Source organism: Ranitomeya variabilis, chromosome 8 (genome assembly GCF_051348905.1).
Source record: "Ranitomeya variabilis isolate aRanVar5 chromosome 8, aRanVar5.hap1, whole genome shotgun sequence".
Classification (NCBI taxonomy): Eukaryota; Metazoa; Chordata; class Amphibia; order Anura; family Dendrobatidae; genus Ranitomeya; species Ranitomeya variabilis.
In genome coordinates this window covers 120,556,684-120,570,315 of record NC_135239.1, presented here as the reverse complement: position 1 = coordinate 120,570,315, position 13,632 = coordinate 120,556,684, and the positions used below count along the sequence as shown (strand labels likewise).

Sequence of the window (13,632 nt, the reverse complement as noted above, 5' to 3'; positions counted from 1 at the left end):
TTGTCTCTCGGCCTCTTTTCTGACCCATGATACTGATCTCCACTGCACTTAGCACTAAGTTTATTACAGAATACCCAAGCCCCCAAAAATGGAGATCTCTGGGTCAGATTCTATGGAGGTGCGAATGAAAAAACTTTGCTCATTTGTCTCTGGACTTCATGGGGACCTGCAGGCTATAAAAACTAAACTGGGGACATTAGAATCGCAAACTAATCATAATGCGAATGTGGCCGATACGTCTATTCAGGCCTTAGCGTCTCGACTTTCAAATGTGGAGACTACAGCTGCAACCATGGTATCTGCTCCAATCCCGGCTCCTGGTCCGGTTTTTCCTAAACTCCCACCATTCAGGTTTGGTGGTGAAAGAGAAATTTCGGGGGTTTTTGAATCAATTTCAGCTGTATTTCTCTGCACGTGCTGCCCAGTTTGCAACTGATCGGGATAAAGTGTTGACCATAATTATGTTGCTAACAAACAAAGCGTTAGCCTGGGCTAATCCTCTGATTGAGACTAATGATGTGTGCTTGAATTCCCTGAAAGACTTTACTGCAGCAATGTGTCAAATGTTTGATGACCCTAATTATCACAGTTGAAACCGCATTACTGACACTACGTCAAGGGAAGCGTCCTGTTGTGGAATATGCAATGGAGTTTCGGAAACGGGTGCTGGATACTACATGGTGCGATTCAGCGAAATATGCAGTATTCAGGAGAGGTTTATCTGCTTCCATTAAAGATGAACTAGCTCGAGGTGAATCACCTACTAATTTGGCTGACTTCATACATCATTGCATTCAGATTGATATTCGTCTTACCGAACGTCGTCAAGAAAGTTATCGTAATAACTATGCCTTTTCCATCCACCAAGGAGGCGCTGACTAAGACTATCTCAGACAGAGATGGGACCTATGCAGGTTGACGCAGTACGGAGGAAACCCATCGATGAACGTAAAGAATATCGTTTTAAGGAGAATTTGTGTTTTTACTGCGGTAAATCGGGTCACTATATTTCAGAGTGCCCCGGGAAAAATCCCAAGTCCGCAGCTGCGGTAACTGGACTTTGATTTTCCTGATGATTCATCGGTAACTTCATCACCTGTGGACATAGCTTTACGTAAGTTCTACCACGGCGAGGAGGGATTCGCTCTGTTGCGTTTCCATCAAAATTTGGGTGTGCTCCTGCTGGATCACCTGCTCCGCCATGATAGACTCTGGAGCTTGCAGCAATCTTATGGACATCTCTTTTGCTGAAAAACATGGCATACGCTCATGAAAAAGAGACTCTCCGGTGTTTATGGAAACCGTGGACGGGTCTCCACTATTATCTGGGCCTGTGAAACTCGAAACAGTCCCATTAAAGATTCGTATGGGCGCGGATCATTCTGAAAATATGTCCTTTTTGTTGATTTCTTCTCCCAATTTTCCTATTATTTTAGGTTTGCCCTGGTTGCGGTTGCGAAATCCGACTATCAATTTGACAACAAAGGAATTACAGTTTCCAAATGAATAAGCGTTGTCCGGAGAGCTGGCTCCAGTGAAGACGGCAGTCACGGTCGACTCGACATTGCTGGTAGAGTATGGGGATTTCAGTGAGATGTGTGTGACAAAAAAATGCGGATAAATTACCGCCACATCGGCCTTATGACTGTCCCGTGGAATTATTGCCTGGTGCCGCGATTCCTTTCGGGAGTATTTATCCATTGTCTGGGCCAGAATTAAAAGCTCTCAAGGGGTACATAGATGAAAACCTAGCTAAGGGGTTTATACGACCATCTTCCTCCCCAGCAGGTGCTCCAATCTTCTTTGTCAAAAAGAAAGATGCTCACTCCGACCATGGATTGATTACCGGGAGCTCAACAAAATCACAATCATAAACTCTTATCCACTTCCACTAACTCCCGAATTACTTGAAAGAGTGCGACATGCCAAAATCTTCACAAAATTGGATCTTAGTGGAGCGTACAATCTAGTACGGATTCGTCCTAGCGATGAGTGGAAAACTGCTTTTCGGTCACGTTATGGACATTTTGAGTACCTCGTTATGTCTTTCGGCCTTCGTAACGCACCGGCTACATTCCAGCATTTGGCGAATGATGTTTTCAGGGATATACTCGATATTTTTGTTGTGATTTATTTGGATGACATTTTGATTTTTTCCAGCAATATCGAGGACCATCAGCGACACGTGAAAATGGTTTTGGATCGTCTACGGCAGAATCATTTATACATCAAACTGGAGAAATGTGAGTTTCACAAAACAGAAATTCAATTCTTGGGATATGTTATTTCTCCCCACGGTCTCAGTATGGACGCAAGCAAGACACAAGCCATTCAGGAGTGGCCAACTCCCAAGTCGGTGAAGGAAGTACAGCGATTCATCGGATTCGCCAATTTTTACAGACGCTTTATTAAAAAATTTTCAGCGATTGGTGCGCCCATAACTCAGTTAAGGCTACGTTCACATTTGCGTTGTTGGGCGTAGCGTCGGCGACGCAACCAACAACGCATGTACACAATGCAGAGTTTTGCGACGCATGCGTTGTCATAAGATAGTAAAGATCAGGAATTACGGCGCAGGGAAAATGCTACAAGTAGCGTCCTCTACGCCCTGTTTTGTGCGTCAATATGACGCATGCGTCGTAAAACGCATTACAACGCATACCGGCGCATGTCCATGCGCCCCCCATGTTAAAGATAGGGGCGCATGACGCATGCGTCGGTATCCGTCGATGACGCTGCGCCCAACAACGCAAATGTGAACGTAGCCCGACCCAGAAGAAGACGCCATTTGTCTGGTCTCCCCAAGCTCAAACAGCATTTTCTACGTTGAAATCTAAATTTACGACAGCTCCCATTCTTGTCCACCCTGATCCAGACAAGGCCTTCATAGTGGAAGTGGATGCCTCAGACTGTGCTGTAGGGGCCATACTCTCGCAAAGAACAGGTGAGAAAGATCTCTTGCATCCGTGTGCCTTTCTCTCGCAAAAATTGTCACCCGCAGAAAGGAATTACGACGTTGGCAATAAGGAACGGTTAGCCATCATAACCGCATTTAAGGAATGGAGACATCTGTTACAAGGAGCATCCCAACAGATTGTTATACTCACGGATCATCGGAATCTCGAATTCATGAGGTCGGCAAGATGTCTGAATCCTAGACAGGCTCGGTGGAATCTATTTCTTAATCAATTTGATTTTGTCATTTCCTATAGGCCAGGCTCGCGTAATAAGAAGGCTGATGTACTATCCAGGATTCATTCAGATGAAGCAACTTCAGCTTCGTCTTCAAGGACCATTCTATCTGAGAAAAACTTAGTAAGCGTCTTGCATAATCAGGATCTGCTAACTGAGATTAAGGAAGCTTATGCTGCGGATTCGCTTTTAAGTCAACCACCCACTCAGGTAAATCTGACTTTCAAGAATGGACTTTGGTTTCAAGGACAGCGTCTGTATATCCCAGAAACAGTAAAACTGAGTGTGTTGAAATTAATGCATGACTAAGTTTGCCGGTCATAGGGGAGTTCAGAAGACTCAGGAATTTCTGTCTCGTTTTTTCTGGTGGCCGACTTTTCGGAAAGATGTTCTTCGGTACGTCTCATCATGTGAGGTATGTGCCAGGTCAAAAGTTCCTCGTTCTTCACCTACTGGACTGTTGCAGCCTCTGCCTGTTCCATCTCGTCCCTGGGGCTCTATTTCAATGGATTTTATTGCGGAGTTGCCTTTGTCACAGGGAAAAACCACGATTCTTGTAGTAGTTTACCGGTTGACTAAAGCTGCTAATTTTATTCCCTGTGCTGGTGTCCCAACAGCTAAGCAAACAGCGGATCTTGTTGTGCAAAATGTTTTTCGTTTACACGGAGCTCTGGATGAAGTAATAGCTGATCGTGGGGTTCAATTCACCTCACGGTACTGGCAAAGCTTCTCTGCTGCTCTGGACATCAAAGTAAAATTGTCATCTGCCTTTCATCCACAGTCTAACGGCCAAACAGAGCGAACCAACCAAACCTTGGAGCAGTATCTGCGTTGCTACGTGTGTCATCTTCAAGACGATTGGGTGAGTCTACTGCCGTTGGCCGAGTTCACGTATAACAACTCTCAGAATGCTTCCACCAAATTATCTCCGTTCTTTGCTAACAAGGGATATCATCCCAGTATTCTCTCTCGACTACCCATAGATATGTCTGTGCCTGCGGTTGCTGACTGCATTGCATCTTTAGAGCAAAATATGGACGTTCTAAAGAATACCTTAGTTTCAGCACAGGAAAGATTCAAGAAGTCAGCAGACAGATTCCGTAAGCCAGCACCAACATACAAGGTAGGAGACATGGTCTGGCTCTCAACAAAAAACTTGAAACTCAGAATTCCGACTTCCAAGTTGGGGCAAAAATATGTTGGCCCACATAAGATCAGCGGTATTGTGAGTCCTGTAGCCTGTCAACTCAAGTTGCCTAACTCTCTATGAATTCATCCTGTTTACCATGTTTCCCTACTTAAATCAGCAGTGCCTAATTCTTTTCCCGGACGCACCTCTGCTCCTCCTGATCCAGTCTTCATTGACGGGCAAGAGGAATTCGTCGTGGAGAAAATCTTGGATTCACGGATTCATAGGAGACGTCTTCAGTATCTGGTGAAATGGCAGGGATACTCGGCTGAAGAAAATTCCTGGGAACCACTGGAGAACATCCATGCTCCCCATCTGATCAGAATGTTTCACAGCAGATACCCCAATAAGCCAGACTTGAGATCGTCCAGAGGACATCTTAAGAAGGGAGTAATGTAAGGACTTGGACTGTACATCTGTTCTGTCTGCTGTTGCCCTCAGTTCAGTTACTTTTGCCCTTACCTAAGATGGAGTCACTCACGGGGGCCATCTTGTTTCCTGTCAGATTTTCCTTGTTCCTGTCTGTGGTGTATTTAAGGGAGCTCTGTATATACTCATTGCTTGAGTATCTTGTTCCTGACTTGTGATCAAGCTGGAAGAACTGCTATCTTGCTGGTTTCTTTCTTACTTTGGGATACCCAGTCTGTCTCCGGATCTACGTCCCTTTGTCGTAAGACTTATTTCCCTGGATCTGCGCTGCACTCGTCTCTGCTGCTGGACTGCTCCCTGCTAGGAGGCCTGGTCTGGTCTCCAGGTCTCTGGACCTGACATACTTGGACTTCCACAGTCTGTACACGTACTTACTGCCTATCCAGCTCTGTCTGCTACTAACCTGCTGTGTCATAGCTGTTTACCTGCATACCATCATAAATATTCCTGAACTCTTAACCTGTTGCCTCTTTTCTGACCCATGATACTGATCTCCACTGCACTTAGCACTAAGTTTATTACAGTAGGTCCAGAATCAAACTATTGTGTGAACTATTGACTCTTCTTGTAGGACGAATATTTACCTCTTATATCACATCCTACAGTATTTTGTCTGCTATCTTTGCAAAACAGTAATGCATGGTCACTGAACAATGATGTTTGCTGATATGTTAATTACACATGGTCCAGGCCAGTCATATTGGCATTCAAAACAGAAAAGGAAAAACTGTGCAAATAGATTACATAATCGAACAGCAAGAGTAAACCTCATTCACATCTTTCTCTTGACCTCTGGATGCTGGTTGAAGGCCAGTTGTGAACTATATAAAGAGACTTTTTCCTCTTTCCAAGAGACTCTACAGGATGTAAGTTTAGGGGACACCAAGGCCCCAGCTGGAAGAATACAGGACTGCTTCATTAACCATCTCTGAAACACACGACGACGTCTTTAAGAATCCAGATTGGAACAATCTGGTCAACTGGCCACATAGCTAACAGGTCTCGGTTAGCTTCCTTAGCTTGTCATTACCCCCACCAGTGGCTCCCCACTTTTGGTGGGTCATCACAGAAAGGAGGTAGTCAGCCTTGGAAGCAGCTCTAATCCCGGCGAGTCAGCGTAAGGGCGAGACTAATTTGCACCATCTTGGGTACTTGCTGGGACTGTTCTATATGCTACTGTGTGTTGGTTGTTCAATAAATTATTGCATCACTGTTTTACCCTCACAGTGTTGTCTGTGTAGTGTTCTGCCCATGGGGAAAGATCGGGATTTCGGTGGTATGAGCCCTGGTCCATGAAGTCTTTCTAAAGACAGCCGGCCAGTGGACGAGAGTACCCACTAACCCAGTGTCTCTACACTAGTATTAATAAATCAGGCCAAGGTATTAGAAAGATGCAGTGATTAAACCTCACCTGCATAAAATAACTACTGTGGTGTTATGTTATGAGTGTTGTTAATGGTGTATCAATCAAGTAATGCCATCTATATCTCATAGCTGGGATTGAGGTCACCTTCCCTATTGGTTAGGACAAAGTGGTAGTGACACAAAGAATTAGCCAGACTCTCCAGACAACGTCCACAATATGCTTTGTAGAACAATTATAGACAATGAGGTATTTGGAAATAAGGTGAACAATATAGTCAGCCATACAAATAAATCTACCTGTTTTGCAAAAAATATTGTATCCAGTCGGGAGTCTCGGACTACAGATCCAGATGGCTCTTCCCCTGGTTGCCATTTGAAGAGGAATATTAAACCTTGCACAGGCCTGAAACACACAATTATAGAATGCAATATTGTCATTTCAAAGCTGCTGGATTTCGCTCAGTATATACAGTAATCAAAGGGAACCAGTCAGGACGTTCCATTACAGAAACTAGTGTATGGCTTTAGAGGTCAAAACAATACACATTTTGTAATTATCTAAAGTGCCAGTGCTGAGAAACCAAGCATTGAAGCCACAAGCAAATTACCCTGAGTGTTTTGGGGTAAGTTATAGCACTAAGAGACCATCATCATGTTGTGGCCTCTGCCGACATTAACATCTCCACGTATCACAGACACATGTTGTTTTAAGCGGGGCTGTGTAGTCGGAGTACATTTTGGTGGCTTGAAAATAAAATGGACCGACAGACTCAAATATATAATAATTCGGGTATAGTAGTATACTATATACTATTTCCCTCTGCTGGTTCCGAAAGTTACAAGGGACTCAGCCATTTAAAAAAAAAAAAAAAAAAAAAAAAATCTTTTCTTAATTAAATGAATGTACAGCAACTTTCACACACACTGTACTAATATTAGATATACAGATGTCATTGACATATGTTTTCTACTAGATGGTGGCCCGATTCTAACGTATCGGGCATTCTAGAATATGTATGTAGTTTATTTATGAAGTTTTCAGAATAATGCAATTTATACACAGGATTCGGCCGGCCGGGCGCGACCAATTAGTGAAGCGTGGTTCAAATTCAGCGTCAATTCACGGCCGGACTGCGCCTGTCGCTGATTGGTCACGCCCGGCCGCGAACAATCAGTGAAGCCAGGGCCTGCTCAAGGTTTTTGAGGGCCCCGGGCGAAAGAGTCTCAGTGGGCCCCCCTCTTTAACACATACCACGATTCATGATGCACAGATGCAGCAGAGAAATATAGCACAGCCAAGTAGCATACAGCTCACGTAGAATATAACACAGCCCACGTAGTATATAGCACAGCAAAGTAGTATATAGCACAGCGACGTAGTATATTGCCCAGCCACGTATATTGCACAGCTACGTAGTATATAACACAGCCCACGTAGTATATAGCACAGCCCACATAGTATATTGCCCAGCCACGTAGTATATTGCCCAGCCACGTAGTATATTGCCCAGCCACGTAGTATATAGAACAAAAGAGGAAAAAAATCCAGCTTCCAAAAATATCCAAATTTATTGAAGGTAAAATGCAAAGTCCAAAAACATGGTTCACAGGAAAATGAGTAGCAGCAGGCATTTTACCTTCAATAAATTTGGATATTTTTGGAAGCTGGATTTTTTTCCCTCTTTTGTTCTATTGTTCGACGTGATGACTGCACAGTATCCGGGCTTCCCCACAGCACATGCCTAGCAGGTGAGCTGGTTTTCATCTTTTTTTTTTTTGTCTAACGTAGTATATAGCACAGCCACGTATATTGCACAGCTACATAGTATATAACAGCCCACGTAGTATATAACACAGCCACGTAGTATATAGCACAGCCCATGTAGTATATAGCACAGCTCACACAGTATATAACAGACACGTAGTATATTGCCCAGCCACGTAGCATATTGCCTAGTCACGTATATTGCACAGCTACGTAGTATATAGAACAGGCCACGTAGTATATAGCACAACCCACGTAGTATATAACACAGGCCACGCACTAATAACACAGGCCACGTAGTACATAACACAGGCCACGTAGTATATTGCCCAGCCACGTAATATATAGTACATTCAACGTAGTATATAGCACAGCTCACACAGTATATAACACACACACACGTAGTATATTGCCCAGCCACGTAGTATATTACCCAGCCACGTATATTGCACAGCTACGTAGTATATAACACAGCCACGTAATATATAGCACAGCCCACGTAGTATATAGCACAGCTCACGCAGTATATAGCACAGACACGTAGTATATTGCCCAGCCACGTAGTATATTACCCAGCCACGTATATTGCACAGCCACGTAGTATATAGCACAGCCCACGTAGTATATAGCACAGCCCAGGTAGTATATAGCACAGCCCACGTAGTATATAGCACAGCCCACGTAGTATATAGCACAGCCCACGTAGTATATAGCACAGCCCACGTAGTATATAGCACAGCCCACGTAGTATATAGCACAGCTTACGCAGTATATAACACAGACACGTAGCATATTGCCCAGCCACGTAACATTGCACAGCCACGTATATAGCACAGCCACGTAGTATATAGCACATCCACGTAGTATATAGCACAGATACATAGTATATAATGCAGCCCACGAAGTATATAGCACAGCCCACGTAGTATCTAACAGAGCCCACGTAGTATATAGCAATGTGGGCACCATATCCCTGTTAAAAAAATAATTAAAATAAAAAACAGTTCTATACTCACCTTACGGCGGCCCCCGGATCCAGGCCAGGCGTTTAGCGATACTCCTCGCGACGCTCCGGTCCCAAGAATGCATTGTGATCTCGCGAGATGATGACATAGCGGTCTCGTGAGACCGCTATGTCATCATCTCGCGAGACCGCAATGCATGGACCGAAGCATAACGAGGAGCGGGAAAGGCGCCGGAAGGTGAGAAAATAATTTATTTTTTTAAATTATTTTTAACATTAGATCTTTTTACTATTGATGCTGCATAGGCAGCATCGATAGTAAACAGCTGGTCACACAGGGTTAATAGCAGCGTTAACGGACTGCGTTACACCGCGGCATAACGCGGTGTAACACAGCCATTAACCCTGTGTGAGCGCTGACTGGAGGGGAGTATGGAGGGGGCACTGACGGAGAGTAGGAAGGGGCGAATTTGCGGCCGGACTATTCCTGTCGCTGATTGGTCGCAGCCTTCCGGCCGCGACCAATCAACGACGCGGGATTTCCGTGAAAGACAGACAGAAAGACAGACGGAAGTGACCCTTAGGCTACTTTCACACTAGCGTTAACTGCATTACGTCTCAAATCGTCTTTTTTCAGAAAAAACGCATCCAGCAAAAGTTTTTGCTGGATGCGTTTTTTCCCCATAGACTTGTATTGGCGACGTATTGCGACGTATTGGCATACGTCGTGTCCGTCTTACGATGTATGCGTCGAAATTTGGCGACACGTCGGCGGCAGAAAACGTTGATTGTAACGTTTTTTGTCTCCGCATAAAAAACGTGTCGCGACTCATCCAGCGGCATACGTCGTTGGCTGCAATGGAAGCCTATGAGCGACGGATGCGTCGGGACACGTCGTACGACGCAATACCGCGCTGCAATACGTTTTTTTTCCACTGAGCATGCTCAGAAGCAGGATTTTGTTGCCAATTGGCCAGACACCCCCGAATCTATATAAACCTGGCCTGGGCCTTCAACCCCACATATTGCCTGCAAGACCCACAGAGAAGACTGCCAGCCACAAGACCCCAGCCTGACACAAGACCCCAGCCTGACACAAGACGCCAGCCACAAGACGCCAGCCACAAGACGCCAGCCACAAGACGCCAGCCACAAGACGCCAGCCACAAGACTCCAGCCACAAGACTCCAGCCACAAGACTCCAGCCACCATAGAGCCAGTGTGAGTATTGCAATTTTTGTGTGCATCTGTGTGCCTGTGCATTTGTGTGTGTATGAGGTACTGACTACAGCAAGAGCTTAAAACCTGAAGAGAACCAGAGGCCTGCCATCGTCCTGCACCAGCCAGTGCCATGCTAGAGTCCAGATCCACCCTGATGCCAGCCACTGTGAAGACATGTGTGTGTGTGTGTGTGTGTGTGTGTGTGTGTGTGTGTGTGTGTGTGTGTGTGTGTGTGTGTGTGTGTGTATTTTTGTACGGCTGTGTGCTATGTCTTCATGTGCCTGCACCTTATTATGCCTTTGCCAATCGTATGCCTGTTCATGTGGGAGGGTATGTGTCCACGTTCAGGATTGCATCAGGATTTGGTCAGGATTTTTCATCAGTATTTGTAAGCCAAAACCAGGAGTGGGTGTAAAATGCTGAAGTGGTGCATGTTTTTATTTATTATACTTTTCCTAATTGTGACACTTCTGGTTTTGGATTACAAAAACTGCTGGAAAATCCGGACCAAATCCTGATGCAATCCTGAACGTGGACACATACCAAGCATGTTAGTGCGCATCTTATTGATTGCATGTGCATTTGTCCATGCCTTAATTGGTTAATTGCCTTTTCCTGATGTGTTTACTAAGTATAGTGGTCTGTGCAGCATGTGGTTTAAATGGTTTTTTTTTTTTTTTGTTTGTTTTTTTTTAATCGGATGTATTTTTGCAAAGTATAGTGGTCTGCAGCTTGTGGTTTGAACGTGTGAGCGTGTTTTTTTTTTTTTTTCTATTTCAAAGTGTTGATTTTATTATTACTGTTGAAACCATTCGCAGTTGATGTACTTGTATTTAAAATAAAGAGCATTTCAGCTCCCAATTGTGATGTTAAAAAAAAAAAAAGAGAGAAAAAAAAATAATAAAATGTTTGTTACAAAAATGTCCGTAGTATCATTTCAGAAAGGAAAATTTAAAACTGGTGTATGTACCAACACATGTTACACATGCAATACAGAGTTGGTTGAGGGCTCTTTTTTTTAATAAAGGTTAAACTTAAAGGTTTTTTGGGGGAGGTGATTTTTGAAAATAAAATGTGGTAAATATATGTTTACATGGTGGGTTCACATTTAAAAATATTTTTTTTGGCACATGGAAATGAATTATAGCGTGCACCTGTTTTTGGGTTTTGGTGTTCACATTTAATGAACTTTTCTCACATCATTTTAGCAGGGTGTTTATTAAAACATTACCTAGTTTAGGGGGTGGTCTAACTATAAATCCATTATACTTATTATAGATACACCAGGGACCAGGTCCATAGCACCCGCCTGTGTTCCATACCAGGACCAGCCCACCAGGACCACAGCCACAAATCTTGAAAAGTAAGTTTTGAAGACCCCCAATCTGCTACTTCAATGTGTAGAGCAGATTGCAAGTGTCTTTTTAACTTACAGAAACACCAGGACCACAGTCGCTGCCTGCCTTGCCCACCAGGACCAAGACCACAGCCGCTGCCTGCCTTGCCCACCAGGACCAGAGCCGCTGCCTGCCTTGCCCACCAGGACCAACAACTGTTAAAAGTAAGTTTTGAAGACCCCCAATCTGCTACTTCAATGTGTAGAGCAGATTGCAAGTGTCTTTTTAACTTACAGATATACCAGGACCACAGCCGCTGCCTGCCTTGCCCACCAGGACCAGAGCCGCAGCAAGACACAGGAACAATGTCCTCTTCTGACAGCCCTCCTCCACAGCAACAGTGTGTATCGGTAACTTAACACAAAAAATGTTTTTGTTTTTTTAAATTTACATTTTTGTGGATCACTACATGCATAAATTATGTTTCAACAGGAAGCTGAATCAGATGAGGAGCTGTCAGAAGGGGGCAAGATGGGTGGAGAGATGCAAGTGGAGGAGGAACCAAGTGTAAGTAGTGGTGAAACAGTTGCTTCGCACATCACACTGCACCATACACAAAACAGATTTTCATACATAACTAAACACAGAAAATATATGCCTACATTACTGAGAATTTGTTTCCTTTATTTCAGGCTGCTGCTGCTGCTGCTCCTCCTGCTGCTGCCGCTGAAGGTTCTCCCAGATACTCCCAGAGTCGGCGGTATCGTCGCCGCGGTCGGCCATCAGTGAGTTTTTTTTTTTGTTGGGAGGGGATTCTATTGGTACTTTAGTGTTTCAGTGTACTAATTTGTTTGTTTTTCTTCTTTTTTTGCACAGGCTTCACAGCGTGCTCCCGCAGAGGAGTTCGATGATGACGATATAATAATAATAATTTTATTTATATAGCGCCAACATATTCCGCAGCGCTTTACAACTTATAGAGGGGACTTATACAGACAACAGACATTACAGCATAACAGAAATCACAGTTCAAAACAGATACCAGGAGGAATGAGGGCCCTGCTGCTCGCAAGCTTACAATCTATGAGGAAAAGGGGAGACACAAGAGGTGGATGGTAACAATATAGACATAGACAGTCTCATCGAGGAGGTTCGCGAGCGGGAGCCGCTGTGGAACATGGCTGACCGCAAACATGCCGATACTAGTGTCACCCGCCGGCTCTGGGACGAAGTGTGTCAGAACATCTTTCCAAGGTGCGAGAGAGTTTTCATCCTCAGCAGCTGAGCAAACTAGGTAAGTATTCACTTTCCAGTGATGTTTTGAGCTGACTGTAATGTATTGCATTTACCAATTTTTTTTTTTTTCTTTTGATTCTTGTCTTCACAGGTCAAAAGGTTAGGAAGCGGTGGCGGTCACTGAGGGATCGCTTTAAGAGGGAATTTAACGAGGAGATGCAGGCCCCGAGTGGCTCTGCAGGAAGGAAGAGGAGCAAATATAAACATGGCCAGGCCCTCTCCTTCCTGAGGCGAACAATGCTGAGTAGAGTGTAAGTATTCTACAGCCCACTAATAACCATGTTAACCTGTCTAACGTAGTTTGGTTTCAGTCAGGGCTTTTTCATATCAATATATTAATTTCTTTTGTTTTTTCTTTCACAGCACCTTCTCCAGCCACCGGGCACCTGCATCTTCCTCTGCACCCTCTGGAGCGATCCCTCCTGAATCCGCCACTGAGGGCCACGTCGGTAGGCCCCACACCACTGACCCCTCCTCTGACCCCTCTGTCCCCTCCACCTCATCTGCCCCAAGCAGTGGAGCATTATTGCAGCCTTCATTGCTCGCATCTGATGCTGAACAGATAGCGTTTCCTTTACCCCACCCCTCTGATCCTGCCACCTCGAGACCACCATTAGGTTCGTGGCGGCAGCGACAGAGGGGTCAGGAAAAGAGCTATGCTCCTGAGTTCTTACATCTGAATGCATCCTTCCAAAGCACTTTCAAAATTTTGGGAGAGCAAGTGACTGCTGGTTTCAACATGGTGCAATCACGCATCAGTGAAACAAGCCATGAAACCAGCAGTCGCTTGGATAGGCTGCATTCAGATGTAAGTCAGTCTCCGGCCAATCTTTTTTTTCAATACATGCTCAGGAGCATGGAGAAGCTTTCTCTT

General features: G+C 44.5%; 1 protein-coding gene across 3 annotated transcripts in view; it reads right to left on the bottom strand.

Annotated features, from left to right (window-relative positions):
* UCHL5 (ubiquitin C-terminal hydrolase L5) overlaps positions 1–13,632 on the bottom strand; it is a 329,337-nt gene that overhangs the window by 277,384 nt on the left and 38,321 nt on the right. For all 3 annotated transcript variants that reach the window (XM_077278008.1, XM_077278006.1, XM_077278009.1), the window contains exon 3: positions 6,473–6,578. In XM_077278008.1, coding sequence (XP_077134123.1) covers positions 6,473–6,578 — 106 coding nt within the window. The remainder of the gene's footprint in view (positions 1–6,472; positions 6,579–13,632) is intronic.